At 49.3% G+C, this 20,292-nt stretch overlaps 1 protein-coding gene across 3 annotated transcripts in view; it reads right to left on the reverse strand.

Annotated features, from left to right (window-relative positions):
• Nucleotides 1–360: 360 nt before the first annotated feature.
• The window catches only part of esr2a (estrogen receptor 2a), a 402,250-nt gene continuing 382,318 nt past the window's right edge, over nt 361–20,292 (reverse strand). For all 3 annotated transcript variants that reach the window (XM_087989559.1, XM_087989560.1, XM_087989561.1), the window contains exons 8-9: nt 7,651–7,831; nt 361–1,161 (exon numbers count right to left, since the gene is read on the reverse strand). In XM_087989559.1, the coding sequence (XP_087845685.1) occupies nt 1,005–1,161; nt 7,651–7,831 (338 nt within the window). In that variant the 3' untranslated portion in view covers nt 361–1,004. The remainder of the gene's footprint in view (nt 1,162–7,650; nt 7,832–20,292) is intronic.

Raw genomic sequence — 20,292 nt, forward strand, 5'->3', positions numbered from 1 at the left:
GCCACACTCTCTGTCTCCGGCCACACTCTCTGACTCCGGCCACGCTCTCTGACCCCCGGCCACGCTCTCTGACCCCCGGCCACGCTCTCTGACCCCCGGCCACACTCTCTGACCCAGGCCACACTCTCTGACCCCCGGCCACGCTCTCTGACCCCCGGCCACGCTCTCTAACCCAGGCCACACTCTCTGACCCCCGGCCACGCTCTCTGACCCCCGGCCACGCTCTCTGACCCAGGCCACGCTCTCTGACCCCCGGCCACACTCTCTGACCCCCGGCCACACTCTCTGATCCCCGGCCACGCTCTCTGATCCCCGGCCACGCTCTCTGATCCCCGGCCACGCTCTCTGACCCCCGGCCACGCTCTCTGACCCAGGCCACGCTCTCTGACCCAGGCCATGCTCTCTGACCCAGGCCACACTCTCTGACTCCGGCCACACTCTCTGACTCCCAGCCACACTCTCTGACTCCGGCCACACCCTCTGACCCCAGGCCACGCTCTCTGACCCCAGGCCACGCTCTATGACCCCAGGCCACACTCTCTGACCCCAGGCCACGCTCTCTGACCCCAGGCCACATTGGTTTTATTTGCCCAGGACAGTGGCCCATTGGGACATTGATTTGGACAGAGGAGTCTCTTCTGCCCATTGTGTTGCCCCTGCCCTGGCCCTGTGCAGCCAGACAGGGGAAAGGTTCGATACCTGAGCATGGGGGCACCTTGCCTGGTACCTGCGGGAGGTTTCCCCAAAACCTAACAGCCAATCAACAGCCTCCGCCCCTGAGGGAGGGATGGGAGGCAGCACCAGGTGGTGGAGGGGAATGGGTTTGGGAACAGGCAAAGATATAAAACGCAGTTGATGGGTGGCATTTACTCTTCCCCTCCCCTCTGTCCTCGATACCCACCCTCCAACCAGCGGCTACCCCTGCCCATTGCGTTTATTTTCTTGTGGTTGAGTGAATTGGCGGGAGATTGGGAAAGAGGGAAGGAGGAAGAATGGGACAAAGGTCAGAGGTTGTCAGGCTTTGATTGGTTGCAGATGTGATCATCCGATGGCTTTCTGCGGCTGTAGATGACATGGGCATCGAGCATCTCGAGCAGCAGGTCATAGAAGGGCACCATGTTCTTACACTTCATGCTGTAAAGGTGTTCCATACCTTTGTTACTGTAACAGAAACGACAGAAAGTGAAGGGGAGATGGAACAAGGTACACTCAGGGTCACATGATACAGGATCACTATAGTTACTGTCCCATGGATAACTAAGAAATAAAGGAGGATAAAATAGATTGACAGGTTAAACTAGCAATAACTATAAAAACATAAAGGTGAAACTTCTACATAGATATGGAAAGGAAGAGAGTAGCTAAAATGAACACTGGTCTCTTTGCTGATGGGATTTAGGAATTGATGATCAGATTTTGAACAAATATTTTGTATTTGTCTTCACAGTACACACATCAAACTTCACAAAAACATCACAGAATGTAGGCACTAAAAATAGAGAAGTTTAAAACAATCATTAGAGACCAAGGAACCAGGAAAACTGAAGGTCAGCAAACCCTCGGACTTGATCGACTGCTCTTCATGCATGAAACATCTCCATTTAAGAAGGGATGAAGGGAAGGATAGAGAGAGGGAGAGGAGGAGGGAGGGAGGGAGACACAAAGCAGGAAACTTGGGTAGTTGGTCAACAAAACAATCAGACAGGGTCTACGTGGTTTTGTGAAGGGACAGTAAACTGTGCTGGCTGGTATGGTGGCTCAGTGGGGAGCGCTGCTGCCTCACAGCACCACGGACCTGGGTTCGATTCCAGCCTCGGGTCTGTATGGAGTTTACACAGTCTCCCCGTGTATGGGTTTCCTCCACAGTCTGAAGACATGCAGGTTCGGTGGGTTGGCCATGGGAAATCAGGAAAGGAGAGGTCATCCTGAGATATGAAGGTTCAGCTTGGGTGCTTGAGAAATACAAGTTAGTCAGGAAGGACCTGAAGAGCCAGGAGGGGACATGAGAAGTCTTTGGTAGGTAGGATCAAGGAAAACTCTAAAGCTTTTTATAGGTCTGTCAGGAATAAGACCTTCCCTCCATACCAGGCAACACCCTAGTAAATCTTCTCTGAACCCTTTCCCAAAGCTATCCCACCCTTCCTATAATGACCAGAACTGTACACAATACTCCAAGGCAGCCACACCAGAATTTTGTACAGCTGCAGCATGACCTCACGGCTCTGAAACTCAGTCCCTCTACCAATAAAACTAACACACCGTATGCCTTCTTAATCACCCTATCAACCTGGGTGGCAACTTTCAGGGATCTATGTACATGGGCACTGAGGTTTCCACACTACCCAGGATCTTACCATTAGCCCAGTACTCTGTATTCCTGTTACTCCTTCCAAAGTGAATCACCTCACACTTTTCCACATTAAACTCCATTTGCCACCTCTCAGCCCAGCTCTGCAGCTTATCTACGTCTCTCTGTAACCTGCAACATCCTTCGGCACTGTCCACAACTCTACCGCAAACTCTAGTGCCATCTGCAAACTTACTAATCCATCCTTCTACGCCCTCATCCAGATCATTTATAAAAATGACAAATAGCAGTGGCCCCAAAACAGATCTTTGCAGCACACCACTCGTAACTGAACTCCAGGATGAATGTTTCCCATCAACCACCACTCTCTGTCTTCTTTCAGCAAGCTAATTACTGATCCCAACCACTAAATCACCCTCAGTCCCACGCCTCCGTATTTTCTGCAATAGCCTACCATGAGGAACTTTATCAAACCCCTTACTGAAATCCATATACACCACATCAACCACTTTACCCTCATCTACCTGTTTGGTCACCTTCTCAAAGGACTCAATAAGGTTTGTGAGGCACGACCTACCCTTCGCAAAACCACGTTAACTACCCCTAATCAACTTATTCCTTTCTAGATGATTATGAATCCTATCTCTTATAATCCTTTCCAACACTTTACCCACAACCAAAGTAAGGCTCACTGGTCTATAATTACCAGGGTTGTCTCTACTCCCCTGCTTAAACAAGGGAACAACATTTGCTATCCTCCAGTCTTCTGGCACTATTCCTGTAGACAATGACGACATAAAGATCAAAGCCAAAGGCTCGGCAATCTCCTCCCTGGCTTCCCAGACAATCCTGGGATAAATCCCATCTGGCCAGGGGACTTATCTATTTTCACACTTTCCAGAATTGCTAACACCTCCTCCTTGTGAACCTCACTCCCATCCAGTCTAGTAGCCGGTGTCTCAGTATTCTCCTCGACAACATTGTCTTTTTCCTATCTCCTTGGACTCCCACTACTATCCTTGATTAGCCCTAATCTTAGGAGAAAGTGAGGACTGCAGATGCTGGAGACCAGAGTTGAAAAGTGTGGTGCTGGAAAAGCGCAGCAGGCCAGGCAGCATCCAAGGAGTAGGAGAATCGACGTTTCGGGCATAAGCCCTTCTTCAGGAAGCCCCTGAAGGGCTTATGCCCGAAACGTCGATTCTCCTACTCCTTGGATGCTGCCTGGCCTGCTGCGCTTTTCCAGCACCACACTTTTCAACTCTGGCCCTAATCTTACTCTAGTCATTCCTTTATTCCTTATATAACTATAGAAAGCTTTAGGGTTTTCCTTGATCCTATCTGCCAACGACGTCTCATGTCCCCTCTTGGCTCTTCTTAGCTCTCTCTTTAGGTCTTTCCTGGCTACCTTGTAACTCTCAAGTGCCCCAACTGAGCCTTCACATCTCATCCTAACATAAACCTCCTTCTTCCTTTTGACAAGAGATTCAACTTCCTTAGTAAACCACGGCTCCCTCGCCTGACCACTTCCTCGACCACATACTTATCAAGGTCATGCAGTAGCTGTTCCTTGAATAAGCTCCACATTTCAATTGTGCCCATCCCCTGCAGTTTCATTCCTCATCCTTTGCATCCTAAATCTTGCCTAATCACATCATAATTGCCTTTTCCCCAGCTGTAACTCTTGCCCTGCGGTATATACCTATCCCTTTTCATCGCTAAAGTAAACACAACCTAATTGTGATCACTATCACCAAAGTGCTCACCTTCCTCCAAGTCTAACACCTGGCTGGGTTCATTACCCAGTACCAAATCTAATGTGGCTTCGCCCCTTGTAGGCCTGTCTACATACAGTGTCAGGAAACTCTCCTGCACACACTGGACAAAACTGACCCATCTAAAGTACTTGAACTATAGTATTCCCAGTCAATATTTGGAAAGTTAAAGACCCCATAACAACTACCCTGTCGCTCTCGCTCCTATCGAGAATCATCTTTGCTATCCTTTCCTCTACATCTCTGGAACTATTCAGAGGCCTATAGAAAACTCCCAACAGAGTGACCTCTCCTTTCTTGTTTCTAATCTCAGCCCATATACCTCAGTAGACAAGTTCTCAAACGTCCTTTCTGCCACCGTAATACTGTCCTTGACTAACAGTGCCACACCTCCCCCTCTTTTACCATCTTCTCTGTTCTTACTGAAACATCTAAATCCCAGAACCTGCAACAACCATTCCTGTCCCTGCTCTGTCCATGTCTCCGAAATGGCCACAATAGCGAAGTCCCAGATACCAACCCATGCTGCAAGTTTACCTACCTTATTCCAGATGATCCTGGTGTTGAAGTAGACACACTTCAAACCACCTTCCTGCTTGCCGGTGCACTCCTGTGACCTTGAAACCATACTTCTGACCTCAGTACTCTCAACCTCCTGGACACTGGGACTACACTCAGGCTCCCATCCCCCTGCTGCATTAGTTTAAACCCTCCCAAATAGCATCAGCAAATTTCCCCCCAAGGATGTTGGTACCCCTCTGGTTCAGAAGAGCACCAATTATCCAAGAGTCCAAAACCTTCCCTCCTGCACCATCCCTGTAGCCACAGGTTCAACTCCTCTCTCTCCCTGTTCCTCACCTCGCTAGCACAACTCTGTTTGTCCTAGCTCCAAGCTTCCACCCTAGCTCCCTGAATTTCTGCCTTAAATCCCATCTCTCTTCCTACCTGTGTCGTTGGTGTCTATGTGGACCACGACTTGGGGCTGCTCCCCCTCCCACTCCCCTTCAAGGATCCCAAAAACACGATCAGAGACATCATGAACCCTGGCACCTGGGAGGCAACACACCAACCGTGAGTCTCTCTCGTCCCCACAGAACTCCCTGTCTGTCCCCCTAACTATGGAGTCCCCAATGACTAATGCTCTGCTCCTCTTCCCCCGTCCCTCCTGAGCAACAGGCTTTGTGTCAGAGACCTGTACCCCATGGCTTACCCTGGTACGCTGCCCCCCCCCCCCCCAAAAGTATCCAAAACGGTATACCTGTTATTGAGGGGAACGGCCACAGGGGATCCCTACACTACCCACCTGTTCCCTTTCCATTCCCAGACTAATCAATTTACCAGACTGATTCCAGGGATGGTAGCGCTGATGTATGAAGAGAGATTGGATCCATTGGGACTGTATTCATTGGACTTTTGCAAGGCCTTTGACAAGGTTCCACACGGTAAACTGGTTAGTCGAGTTAGATCACATGATATTCAGGGAGAGCTACCCAAATGGATACAAAATGGCTTGCTGGTGGGAGATAGAAAGTGGTGGTAGAGGATTTTTGTTCAGGCCGGAGGCTTCTGGCATGTTGCAAGGATTGGTGCAGCTTCACGGTTGTTTGTCATTTAGGTAAAGGATTTGGGTGAGAATATGGTTAGTAAGTTTGTGGGTGACACCAAAATTGGTGACATACTGAACAGTGAAGAAGGTTATCTAAGATTACAACGGGATCTTGATCAACTGGGCCAATGGGCTGAGAAGTGGCAGATGGAGTTTAATTTAGATAAATGTGAGGGGCTGCATTTTGGAAAGGTAAATCAGGGCAGGACTTGTACACTTAATGGTAAAGTCCTGAAGAGTGTCGCTGAACAAAGGGACCTTGGAGTGCAGGTTCATAGCTCCTTGAAAGTGGAGTCGCAGGTAGGTAGGATAGTGAAGAGGGCGATTAGTATGCTTCCCTTTATTGGTCAAGAGCATATATTGCAAGACATTAATAAGGCCACATTTGAAGTATTGCCTACAATTCTTGCTGTCCTTCTATCGGAAGGATGTTATTTAACAGGAAAGGGTTCAGAAAAGATTTACAAGGATGTTGCCACGGTTGGAGGATTTGAGCTTCAGGGAGAGGCTCAACAGGCTGGGGCTGTTTTCCCTGGAGCATTGGAGGCTGAGGGGTGACCTTATACAGGTTTATAAAATCGCGAGGGGCTTGGATAGGATAAATAGACAAGGTCTTTTCCCTGGGGTGGGGGAGTCCTGTGAGCAGGGGAAGATTTAAAAGGAACCCAAGGGACAACCTTTTCACACAGAGAGTGGTGTGTGTGTGTGTGTGTGGGAGGGGGGGGGGGAAATGAGCTGTCACAGGAAGTGGTGGAGGCTGGTACAATTAAAAGACATTTGGATGTGGACGTGGATAGGAAGGGTTTAGAGGGATATGGGCCAAACGCTAGCAAATGGGTCTAGTTTAGTTTGGGACACCTGGTCAGTGTGGGCGAGTTGGGACAGAAGTTCTGTTTCTGTGCTGTTCGATTCCATATTTCACTCATTTCTGAAAGGAAATAATGTTGCACGACTTGAGAGTTTTTTCAGAATGTAATGTGCTTGGTAAACTGGGGAAGGTGAGGTGTATTTGCATGGCCAAAAGCCGACGATAATCTAAAAGGTGACTGCCCAAGCTAAGAGCTGACTGTGTTGGGGAGCACAGTAGCAGCAGAGCCCGGGTCAGTGGGATGTGGAATGTCACAGGGGTCAGGGCTGGTCACAAATCCATTTGTTTATCAATGACTTGGACGAAAGGAGCATCCTGAAACCTTTTGTCCAATTCTGATCACCCATCTTTATTGGGATGATGGGAAGGTTTTGCTTTATCGCTTTCTGGGATGGGTGAGCGGCGTTAGGGAGTCACTGTTTGATAAACAGCCTCCTTCCGTTAAAGGGAGTTAGGAGCAGATGTAGTCGAGCTGTTTAACATCTGGAAGGGAAAGAAGACTTGGTACCAGTGGCAGAGCAGAGTGAGGAGAATTGGCAAAATATGCAGAGGAAACCCGAGGGAACACATTTGTATTCACCAAATGGGTCCGATTTGGAATGCAGTGATCAAGGCTGGACCCACTAGATTGGGTTGGGACATCTGGTCGCCATGGCTGGGTTGGACCGAAGGGTCTGTTTCCATGCTGTACATCTCTATGACTCTATGGACTGGGGTAATCAACACAAGTTTCTAAAGATAGATCGCAGCAGTTGGAATAACTGGATTGTTGCTCAGAAACAAAACAGACACAGACTCAAATGGCTAAAGGGCCTCATCTGTACTGAGCAGAATTGAGAAACAGAGAGAGAGAGAGATAGAGAGAGAGCATGTTAGAAGTGAGGGGGGAGAAAGGGAGAGAGTGAGAGTAAAACAGAGAGATAGAGAATGTGGAGAGAAAGAGTGAGAGATTGAGTGAGAGAGAAAGAGTGAGAGAATGAGTGAGAGAGAAAGAGTGAGGGAATGAATGTGTGTGTGAGAGAGAAAGACAGTAGTGGGCGAAAGTAGCTGATGAAGTTACACAGGGAGAGGTGCCGTGAGATTGTGTAAAGAGTACCTGGCATGCCTGATGTGGGATAGTAACATGAGTAGGTGGGCCAGGCGAGTGGCCTGCTGCTGTGGTGGGATTCCACTCTTTGACATGCACCAGATTAAAGTGTCTGTGATGGTGTCCAGGATCTTGTGAAGCTTCTCCCTGTTTTCATGTTCCTCTGTTACTCCAGAGCGAGGGAACATACCTGTGTAAAGAAAGAGTGAACTCTCAGCTCAGTGTGAAACTCTGCATTGCACACCTCAGCTCAGCTGGGCCTGAAGACCCAGGGGCAGAACCCACCAGGATTTCCCACAATTTCAGACTCACACACTCTGCACCCAATACACAGCTCTGCAGCCCCCACAGCTCAGGCAGAAATGTTTCAGATCAAACTCACGTCTCATATGAAGCAACTTTCACTGTTAGTGGTCAATCAGACTGATACCACTCACTGAGAAACTACTCGCAGAATTCCCTCATTATTCCCCAGTGAGGGTCAGCCCCTTCAGGAGAGGGAGGGGGACCCCATACCCCAGTGAGGGTCAGCCCCTTCAGGAGAGGGAGGGGGACCCCATACCCCAGTGAGGGTCAGCCCCTTCAGGAGAGTGAGGGGGACCCCTTACTCCAGTGAGGATCAGCCCCTTCGGGAGAGGGAGGGGGACCCCGTACCCCAGTGAGGGTCAGCCCCTTCAGGAGAGGGAGGGGGACCCCTTACTCCAGTGAGGATCAGCCTCTTCGGGAGAGGGAGGGGGACCCCGTACCCCAGTGAGGGTCAGCCCCTTCAGGAGAGTGAGGGGGACCCCGTACCCCAGTGAGGGTCAGCCCCTTCGGTAGAGGGAAGGGGACCCCGTACCCCAGTGAGGGTCAGCCCCTTCGGGAGAGGGAGGGGGACCCCGTACCCCAGTGAGAGTCAGCTCCTTCAGGAGAGGAGAGGGACCCCGTACCCCAGTGAGAGTCAGCCCCTTCGGGAGAGGGAAGGGGACCCCGTACCCCAGTGAGGGTCAGCCCCTTCAGGAGAGGGAGGGAGACCCCGTACCCCAGTGAGGGTCAGCCCCTTCGGGAGAGGGAGGGGGACCCTGTACCCCAGTGAGGGTCAGCCCCTTCGGGAGAGGGAGGGGGACCCCGTACGCCAGTGAGGGTCAGCCCCTTCGGGAGAGGGAGGGGGACCCTGTACCGCAGTGAGGGTCAGCCCCTTCAGGAGAGTCAGGGGGACCCCGTACCCCAGTGAGGGTCAGCCCCTTCGGGAGAGGGAGGGGGACCCCGTACCCCAGTGAGGGTCAGCCCCTTCAGGAGAGGGAGGGAGACCCCGTACCCCAGTGAGGGTCAGCCCCTTCGGGAGAGGGAGGGGGACCCTGTACCGCAGTGAGGGTCAGCCCCTTCAGGAGAGTCAGGGGGACCCCGTACCCCAGTGAGGGTCAGCTCCTTCAGGAGAGGAGAGGGACCCCGTACCCCAGTGAGGGTCAGCCCCTTCGGGAGAGGGAGGGGGACCCCGTACGCCAGTGAGGGTCAGCCCCTTCGGGAGAGGGAGGGGGACCCCGTACCCCAGTGAGAGTCAGCCCCTTCAGGAGAGGGAGGGGGACCCCGTACCCCAGTGAGAGTCAGTCCCTTCAGGAGAGGGAGGGGGACCCCGTACCCCAGTGAGTGTCAGCCACTTCAGGAGAGGGAGGGAGACCCCGTACCCCAGTGAGAGTCAGCCCCTTCAGGAGAGGGAGGGAGACCCCGTACCCCAGTGAGGGTCAGCCCCTTCGGGAGAGGGAGGGGGACCCCGTACGCCAGTGAGAGTCAGCCCCTTCGGGAGAGGGAGGGGGACCCCGTACCCCAGTGAGGGTCAGCCCCTTCGGGAGAGGGAGGGGGACCCCGTACCCCAGTGAGAGTCAGCCCCTTCAGGAGAGGGAGAGGGACCCCGTACCCCAGTGAGAGTCAGTCCCTTCAGGAGAGGGAGGGGGACCCCGTACCCCAGTGAGTGTCAGCCACTTCAGGAGAGGGAGGGAGACCCCGTACCCCAGTGAGAGTCAGCCCCTTCAGGAGAGGGAGGGAGACCCCGTACCCCAGTGAGAGTCAGCCCCTTCAGGAGAGGGAGGGGGACCCCGTACCCCAGTGAGAGTCAGCCCCTTCAGGAGAGGGAGGGGGACCCCGTACCCCAGTGAGGGTCAGCCCCTTCGGGAGAGGGAGGGGGACCCCGTACGCCAGTGAGGGTCAGTCCCTTCGGGAGAGGGAGGGGGACCCCGTACCCCAGTGAGGGTCAGCCCCTTCGGGAGAGGGAGGGGGACCCCGTACACCAGTGAGGGGCAGCCCCTTCGGGAGAGGGAGGGAGACCCCGTACCACAGTGAGAGTCAGCCCCTTCAGGAGAGGGAGGGGGACCCCTTACCCCAGTGAGGGTCAGCCCCTTCAGGGGAGGGAGGGGGACCCCGTACCCCAGTGAGGGTCAGCCCCTTCAGGAGAGGGAGGGAGACCCCGTACCCCAGTGAGGGTCAGCCCCTTCAGGAGGGGGAGGGGGACCCCGTACCCCAGTGAGAGTCAGCCCCTTCAGGGGAGGGAGGGAGACCCCGTACCCCAGTGAGGGTCAGCCCCTTCAGGAGAGAGAGGGAGACCCCATACCCCAGTGAGAGTCAGCCCCTTCAGGAGAGGAGGGATGTTGCAATTAACACTTTGAAAATGATCGGTTGTGATGAATTGCTAAACATCTGGATTGTATAAGATGGAATGATATCTGCACTAGTTTAATTACTATTAGTCAGGACCGACCCTCCCGTTTGCTGTAATGAAATTCTGAAAAGCCCATTAATCTCTCCCTCTCTGCCTGGGTTTCTCTCCTTATCTTTGTCCTGGTCCGTTCCAAGCCTGTGAGTATTTATATTGGGGTTGGGGGTGGTGCTGGTGGTGGGGGGGTTGGAGGTGGGAGGGGGTGGTGGGTGGGGGGAGGGGAGAGGATGTGACAGGAAGGCACCAGTTAATGATAAGTCAGCCAAGGCTCCATTGGCAGAGACCCACAGTGCACACCATAGTAACACCATAGGAACAGCTCGTTGTGCTCCGACAGAGAGGATCCTGCCCTTCAGATCACCTACTGTGAATGTAGCATGGATCACATCACCATGCACCACCTTCCTCTCTGTCGTTCAGACCCTGGTGCTGACTGGAAATGCACAGTGATGGCAGACACATTATCCAGAATGCTCTGCGCTGAAGCACCCACTCTATCTGCTTAGTGTCTCGAACCTCATTGGCTCGTTTCAGGCAGTAGACAAGAGGATTGGGTGAGATTACACGTACATTACAGTAATGTTGCTGTCACCCCAGCTGTTCACTGCGTTCCCCACCCCCATCTTCACCTCTCTCCTGGTAACATTGGAATGGCATGGAGCCATTGGGAGGGCATTAAATAGTGGGCTTAGTTTGAGACTGATACACGGTGTTAGGGAGAGCATGGGGATTTACTCTGTATCTAACCCTGTGCTGTTCCTGTCCCTGGGAGTGTTTGATGGGGGGGACAGTGTAGAGGGAGCTTTACTCTGTATCTAACCCCGTGCTGTCCCTGTACCTGTGAGTGTTTGATGGGGGGGACAGTGTAGAGGCAGCTTTACTCTGTATCTAACCCCGTGCTGTTCCTGTACTGTGAGTGGTAGATGGGGACAGTGTAGAGGCAGCTTTACTCTGTATCTAACCCTGTGCTGTCCCTGTCCTGGGAGTGTTTGATGGGGACAGTTGACTCTGAGAATGGTGAGGGCAGAGTTTGATGGATTGTATCTGTGTCCATGAGTCCTCTGTTTAAGTCTGACTAACATCAGCAAATTTCATCGTTAAAAGCTTGGCTTCAGAACAGAGTGATATAAAATTAAGTGCAGACAGTTTGGCTGGGTGGTTCCAAGGATAACATAGGTTATTAAAATAAAATAACTTCATTGTAATTTAATATATTGTTTTCGAGCACATCATTTCAGACAGTTTTATGATGCTATTTTTTTTTCATTGTAATTATAAACAGTCCTGCAGCTGATAAATAACCTCCCCCCGGGAATTTCTGCAGCATCCCATCCCATCCTGCTGCCATAGTGTGGGATCTTGGGAAGGACAGATTCTGTGGGAAACAAAGGAATTCCACTTTCGACAGACGAGTGCAAACAGGGACAAGATCCTGAGACCCAGCTGTGTTCTCCCATTCCCAAATCCCCCACCCTCCAAATCCCTCACTCCCCCACCCTCCATATCCTTCACCCTCACTTTCTCAATATGGAACCAGGAGTCCACTCAGCCCATCAGGCTTGAGACTATATTCAATGAGATAGTGACTGAGCTGATCTGTGTCTCATCCTCACAATCCGTCCTGCTCCAAATGACCATCCCCTCCACTTCTTGTCACCAAAACCATTGTTACAATAATTTTATCAAAAATATTCCTTTTGGCTCCTCTTCGGAGACCAGGCTTTCAGGTTGACTTTTTGATTTTTTTTTTCTTGTCCTGTGAGAGTTTGGTGGGGGCAGTGTTAGGGGAGATTTTAACCTGGGTTATGGATCGCTAACCAGGCTTTCCAATGGAGGGGAATCATCAGATTTGGAATTCCCCACATCTCCATGAGGAGACTGAAATAACAAAGTTCAACAATTGATCGTACGGAATGGGTTTGAATAAAATCGTCGTTTCTTGTTCAACCAAGTGACCTCACTGCACAAATCTTTAATAGTTTGGAAAGAGTTTGGTGTGAAAGGTGCTATTGAAATGCAAATCTGTGGAGATTAATGTGGGAATTGGTGAGGGCTGTACTCCTCATTCTGAGGCAATGCTTCCTTCTTGTGGCTTAGCTCAGAAGGTGCTGACACCGACCAGGCTGTGAAGACCTTATGATTTCACAGCAGCCCCGAGAGATGACTCCCAGTCTTTTGTTACAGTCAACACTCCTTTCAGTCTCAGTTAGCCTATCTCATTCTGTACCTTTCTACAGACTGGCCCGTGATAACGTAATTAACAACAAAGACATGAATTAGCAGCTCTGCCCACCAATAAGATTTCAGCTGATCTCACTGTGAGACACACTGCACATTCCCATTGACACCCACAGCCCTTTACTCCCTCTTTCATCTATAACTTACTAACATCTGCATTAAAAATGTTTAATAAATCCCTCCACCCAGCTTTCTGAGACAGAAGTTTCCAAAGTGACACAAACCTCTGAGAGAAAGTAATTCTTATTGACTCAGTCCTAACTGTGACCCACCGTGGAGCATCTCAGGAAGTGTCCCACTGTCAGCATCACGATGAAGTCGCAAGAAGCTCCTTTGATCAAACTCCACTCACGGGCTGAGGGCATCACTGGCAAGACCAGCATTTATTGCCCAACCCTCATTAAGAGTCAACCACATTGCTGTGGGTCTGGAGTCACATGTAGGCCAGACCAGGTAAGGATGGCAGCTTTAGAGTCATAGAGATGTACAGCATGGAAACAGACCCTTCGGTCCAACCCGTCCATGCCGACCAGATATTCCAACCCAATCTAGTCCCACTTGCCAGCACCCGGCCCATATCCCTCCAAACCCTCCCTATTCATATACCCATCCAAATGCCTCTTAAATGCTGTAATTGTACCAGCCTCCACCACTTCCTCTGGCAGCTCAATCCATACACGTCTCACCCGCTGCATGAAAATGTTGCCCATTAGGTTTACTACCCTATCCATGTCCCTCATAATTTTGTAAACCTCTATAAGGTCACCCCTCAGCCTCCGACGCTCCAGGGAAAACAGCCCCAGCCTGTTCAGCCTCTCCCTGTAGCTCAAATCCTCCAACCCTGGCAACATCCTTGTAAATCTTTTCTGAACCCTTTCAAGTTTCACAACATCTTTCCGATAGGAAGGAGACCAGAATTGCACGCAATATTCCAACAGTGGCCTAACCAATGTCCTGTACATCCACAACATGACCTCCCAACTCCTGTACTCAATACTCTGACCAATAAAGGAAAGCATGCCAAACGCCTTCTTCACTATCCTATCTACCTGCGACTCCACTTTCAAGGAGCTATGAACCTGCACTCCAAGGTCTCTTTGTTCAGCAACACTCCCTGGACCTTACCATTAAGTGTATAAGTCCTGCTAAGATTTGCTTTCCCAAAATGCATTTATCTGAATTAAACTCCATCTGCCCCTTCTCAGCCCATTGGCCCATCTGGTCCAGATCCTGTTATAATCTGAGGTAACCCTCTTCGCTGTCCACCACACCTCCAATTTTGGTGTCATCTGCAAACTTACTAACTGTACCTCTTATGCTCGCATCCAAATCATTTATGTAAATGACAAAAAGTAGAGGGCCCAGCACCGATCCTTGTTGCACTCCACTGGTCACAGGCCTCCAGTCTGAAAAACAGCCCTCCACCAACACCCTCTGTCTTCTACCTTTGAGCCAGTTCTGTATCCAAATGGCTAGTTCTCCCTGTATTCCACGAGATCTAACCTTGCTAACTAGTCTCCCATTGTGAACCTTGTCGAACGCCTTACTGAAGTCCAGATAGATCACAACTACCACTCTGCCCTCATCAATCCTATTTGTTACTTCTTCAAAAAACTCAATTAAGTTTGTGAGACATGATTTCCCACGCACAAAGCCATGTTGACTATCCTGAATCAGTCCTTGCCTTTCCAAATACATGTATATCCTGTCCCTCAGGATTCCTTCCAACAACTTGCCCACCACCGAGGTCAGACTCACTGGTCTATAGTTCCCTGGCTTGTCCTTACCGACATTAGTGACCCAGATGGGTTTTTCTGATAATTAGATTCTTAATTGCAGATTTTTACTCCATGATCTGGTATGGCAGGATTTGAACCTGGGTCCTCAGCACGTTACCTTTATGTGCAGCGATGATGCCACTAGACCATCACCTCCACCTGAGGCAGCGTTATACTGAACCAGCTTGGAACGCAGGTAGCGTGAGATCTCGGGGTTAAAGGGCGTCAAAAAGTGACACAGGGCAAGAGGATGCTGCTGATTGGGCGAGGACACTATATTTATCTCTTCTAATCTGTAAGATCTTCACTTATAGTTTGTAAGGTTAATATCGCAGAAGTCAGAGAAGAATTGTCCTTGAATAATTATCCAAGGAGCAGGAGAATCGACGTCTGAAGAAGGGCTCATGCCCGAAACGTCGATTCTCCTGCTCCTTGGATGCTGCCTGACCTGCTGCGCTTTTCCAGCAACACATCTTCAGCTCTGATCTCCAGCGTCTGCAGCCCTCACTTTCTCCTCGAATAATTATCATTTAATTTTAAAGGCTGCCTAAGGGTTTCCAGAGGGAACAATGATGACATGATGTGCAAGTTGGTTACACTCGATTGGGAAACAACACTGAGAGGAATGACAGCAGGGGGTCAATGGCGAGCATTTAAAAAGTGCATGAGAGAACTCCAGCCACGGTCAGGCACAAAAATAAACCAGGAAAGCTGACCCAGCCACAGCTGGGGAGGGAAGTTTGGGATAATACGAGGTCTGGGTGTACAAACTGACCAAAAAGACAGTGGAGCTGAGGACGTGAGTTGTTTGGATTTCAGCAAAGGAGGACAGAGAGATTAATTAAAAGGGGAACGTGCAGGAATAAACTTGGGGGAATATACACACTGATTGTAAATGAGGTTATGTGAAGAGGAACAAATCAGAAAAGACAATCAGTAACAGGGGAGGTTATGATGGGGAGTAAAGAAATAGTAGACCATTCAAATGTATGTTAGGATTCCGGCTTTACCAAATGTCCTGAAAATGTTGGGCAGGACGTGGTTAAGTGTGAGGCAAATCTGCATCAGTTCTGATGAGGGGTCACTCAACCCTAAACATTAAATCGGATTTCTCTCCACAGTCACTACCAGCACGGCTGAGCTTTTCCAGCAATTTCTGTTTTTGTTTCTGCTTTAGTGGGGAAATGGTGTTGAGGAAATTGATGGACGAAGGCCAATGATTTCCCCAGGGCCTGGTAATCTACATCCCAGAGTACTGAAGGGTACGTCCCTAAACATAATGGATGGATTGGTGATCTGTTTCCAAGATTCTGCAGACTCTGGAACAGCTGCTGGGTAGCTTGGAGGGTAGCTAGTGTAACCCTTTTATTTAGAAAGGGAGAGATAGAGAAAACAGGGAATTATAGACCAGTGAGTCTGACATCGGTAGTGGGGAAAATGTGGAGATATTATAAAAGATTTGATTGCTGAGCACTTAGAAAGCAGATTGGACAGAGTCAGCATGGATTTACAAAAGGGAACTCATGCTGAGCAAATTCTTTGAGAATGTAACTAATCATCATAGAGTCATCCAGCACAGAAACAGCCTCGTGGGCAGATCATGCCATAATCTCAAACTAAATTAGTTCCATCATTTAGGGAACCATATCCCTCCTAACCCTTCCTATTCATGAACTTATCCAAATGTAGTTTAAATATTGTAACTGTACCCTACATCCACCACTTCCTCTGGTAGTTCATTCCACACACGAACCATTCTCTGTGTAAAAACACATTGTCCCTCAAGTCTTTTTAAATTTTTCTTCTTTCACCTTAAAAAAATATGCCCCCTCATCTTGGAACTTCCCCACCGAAGGGAAAGCACTCATGCTTTTATTGCATGGACGCTTATCTATGCCCCTCATAATTTTTAAACCTCTATAAGGTTGGGGAGGTGGTATTATCACTGCATCGTTAATCCAGAGACTCGGGTAATGTTCTGCGAATCCCATCACAGCAGATGATGAAATTTTAATTCAATATAAATCTGGAATTAAGAGTCCTAACGAAGGCCATGACCCCATTGTTGATTATTGGGGGAAAACCTTAATGTCCTTTAGGGAAGGAATCTGCCAACCTTACCTGGTCTGGGCCTGCACATGACTCCAGACCCACAGCAATGTGAACAAAGAACAAAGAAAATTTACAGCCCAGGAACAGGCCCTTCAGCCCTCCAAGCCTGGGCCGATCCAAATGTACTGTTTAAACCTGTCGCCCAATTCCTAAGCATCTGTATCCCTCTGCTCCCCACCTACTCATGCATCTGTCCAGACGCACCTTAAATGAATCTACCGTGCCTGCCTCTACCACCTCTGCTGGCAACGCATTCCAGACACCTACCACCCTCTGTGTAAAGTACTTGCTGCGTGTATCCCCCTTAAACTTTTCACCTCTCACCTTGATAGCATGACTTCTCATTATTGAATCCCTGACCCTGGGAAAAAGCTTGTCTCTATCCACCCTGTCTATACCCTTCATGATTTTGTAAACCTCAATCAGGTCCCCCCTCAATCTCCTTTTTTCTAATGAAAACAATCCTAACCTACTCAACCTCTCTTCATAGCTAGCACCTTCCATACCAGGCAACATCCTCGTAAACCTTCTCTACACCCTCTCCAAAGTGTCCACATCCTTTTGGTAATGTGGCGACCAGAACTGTACACAGTATTCTAAATGCGGCCGAACCAATGTCTTGTACAATTTTAACATGACTTGCCAGCTCTTATACTCAATATCCCGTCCAATGAAGGCAAGCATATTATATGCCTTTGTGACCACTCTATCCACCCGTGCAGCGACCTTCAGGGTACAATGGACCTGCACTCTCAGGTCTCTGTGCTCATCAACTTTTCCCAAGGCTCTTCCATTCATTGTATAATTCGCTCTAGAATTAGACTTGCCTAAATGCATCACCTCACATTTGTCTGGATTGAAAGCCATCTGCCACTTTTCTGCCCAACTCTCCAGTCTATCTATATCCTCCTGCATTCTCTGACAGTCCCTTATGCTTTCTGCTACTCCAGCAATCTTCGTGTCATCTGCAAACTTGCTGATCATACCAACAGTGCCCTCTTCCAGATCATTTATGTATATTACAAACAACAGTGACCCCAACACTGACCCCTGTGGAACACCACTGGTCACCTTTCTCCACTTCGAGAAACTCCCTTCAACTACTACTCTCTGTCTCCTGTTGCTCAACCAGTTCTTTATCCACCTAGCTCGGACACCCTGCACACCATGTGACTTCACTTTCTCCATTAGTCTACAGTGGGGAACCTTATCAAACGCCTTACTAAAGTCCATGTATATGACATCAACAGCCCTTCCTTCATCTATCAACTTGGTCACTTCCTCAAAGAACTCTATTAAGTTGGTAAGGCACGATCTCCCCCACACAAACCCATGTTGCCTGTCACTGATAAGCTCATTCTTTTCCAAATATAAATAGATCCTATCTCTCAGTACCTTCTCCAGCAACTTCCCAACCACTGATGCCAGGCTCACTGGTCTGTAGTTACCCGGAATATCCCTACTACCCTTCTTGTTCAGGGGGACAACATGAGCAACCCTCCAGTCCGCTGGCACCTCACCTGTATTTAAGGATGCTACTAAGATATCTGTCAGGGCCCTAGCTATTTCCTCTCGCGCCTCCCTCAGCAACCTGGGATAGATCCCATCCGGTCCTGGGGATTTGTCCACCTTAATAACCTCTAGCATACCCAACACATCTTCCCTACGTATGTCAACTTGATCCAGACTAATCAAATTCTATCTCTAATCTCAAGATTCATCATGTTCCTCTCCTCAGTGAACACTGATGCAAAGTAATTGTTCAGAATCTCACCCATTCTCTCAGGTTTGACACACAGCCTTCCTTCCTTATCCTTTAGTGGACCAATCCTTTCTCTAGTTACCCGCTTGCTTCTTATATAAGAATAAAAGGCCTTGGGATTCTCTTTAATTCTGCTCACTAAAGCTATTTCATGACCCCTTTTATCCCGCTTGATTCCTCGTTTAAGAGTTGTCCTACTCTTCCGATATTCCTCCAGGAATACTCTTAACCAACTTTGGGGTAATGAATGCTGGTGTAGCCAGTGATGTCCTCACACTGTGAATGAATAAAGAAAAAAAATCACCCCTCAGCCTCTACACTCCAGTGAAAAACGTTCCAGCCTCTCCTTGTAACTTCAAATTTCCATTTACAGCACCATCCTGGTAATCTCTTCAGAACCGTCTCCAGTTTAATAATATTCTTCCTATAACAGGGAGATTAGAATTGGACACAGTATTCTAGAAGAGGCCTCACCAATGTCTTGTACAACCTCAAACCCCTATACTCAAAAGCCTGAGCAATGGAGGCCAGCATGCTAAACCGCCCTGCCTACATGTGACACAAGTTTTAAAGCATTATGTACCTGAACCCCTAGGTCTCTCTGTTCTACAGCACAGTCCAGGGCCCTGTCATGAATTGTAAAAGCATGTCAACAAAATCTACTGCTCTGCCCTCATCAACCTTTTTGGTTACTTGCTCAAAAATTCAACCATGTTTATGAGACACAATTTCGTTCACACAAAATCATACTGACTATCCATAATCAGTCCTTGCCTCTCCAAATGCATATAAATCCTGTCTTTCAGAATTACCTCCAACAACTTACTCACCAACAATGTCAGACTCACAGGCTTCCTCTTATAGCCTTTCTTACACAAAGGCATAACATTAGATAAAATTCCCTACAGTGTGGAAACAGGCCCTTTGGCCCAACAAATCCACACCGGCCTCCAAAGAGTAACCCACCCAGACCTATTCCCCTCTGACTAGTGCACCTAACACTATGGGCAATTTAGCATGACCAATTCACCTGACCTGCACATTTTTGGATTGTGGGAGGAAACCGGAGCACCCGGAGGGTCGGGGAATGTGCAAACTCCACGCAGAGAGTCACCTGAGGTGGGAATTGAACCCGGGTCTCTGACGCTGTGAGGCAGCAGTGCTAACCACTGAGCCACCATTAGCCACCTTCCAGTTCTCCAGCACCTCAACCATGGTTATAGATGATACAAATGCTAGGGGCCCTGAAATTTCCTCTCTAACTTCCCACAATGTCCTGGGATACACTTGATCATGTCAGTGGAGCCAGTGGATGTGGTTTATTTGGACTTTTGGAAGGCTTTTGACAAAGTCCCACAGAAGAGGTTAATGTGCAAAATTAAACTACATGGGACTGGGGGTAGTACAGTGAAATGGACCAAAAACACAGGGTGGCAGACAGGAAACATCGAGTAAGAATCAATGGGGCCTTTTTCCAAGCAGGATGCAGTGAAGGGAGGGAGGGGTGGGTACCGCAGGGGTCAGTGCTTGGACCTCCCAGCTACTCCCAGTGTATATTAATGAGGGGAGCAGACGATCAAAAGCTGGGTGGGAGGGGGAGCAGTGAGGAGGATGGAGAGATGCTGCAGTGTGAGGGGGACAGGCTGAGGGAGTGGGGAAGTACACGGCAGATGCAGTTTAATGTGGATCGGTGTGAGGTTACCCACTCTGGGAGCACAAACAGGAAGGCGGGTTATTATCTGAAACGTGGTCGAGTCGGGAAAGGGGGAGCTGGAACAGTTGCTGAAGTAAACATTGCGGGGACAGCAGACGGTGAAGAAAGTAAATGGTATAAAAACAACGAAAAGCTGCGGATGCCGTAAATCAGAAACAAAAGCAGAAGTTGCTGGAAAAGCTCAGCAGGTCTGGCAGCACCTGTGGAGAGAAATCTGAATTAATGTTTCGGGTCCAGTGACCTTTCCTCAGTAAGTGGTAAGTTGGTACGTGTCTGCGAGGATTCGAGTACCTGAGCAGGAATATCTGCTCCAAGTGCACCAGGGCTTCAGGGGAGTCCTCAGTGACTCAGAGACCTG

The sequence above is a fragment of the Chiloscyllium plagiosum genome, unplaced genomic scaffold, assembly GCF_037043375.1.
Source record: "Chiloscyllium plagiosum isolate Xiang-an unplaced genomic scaffold, Cpla_swu_hap1 HiC_scaffold_8, whole genome shotgun sequence".
Lineage (NCBI taxonomy): Eukaryota > Metazoa > Chordata > Chondrichthyes > Orectolobiformes > Hemiscylliidae > Chiloscyllium > Chiloscyllium plagiosum.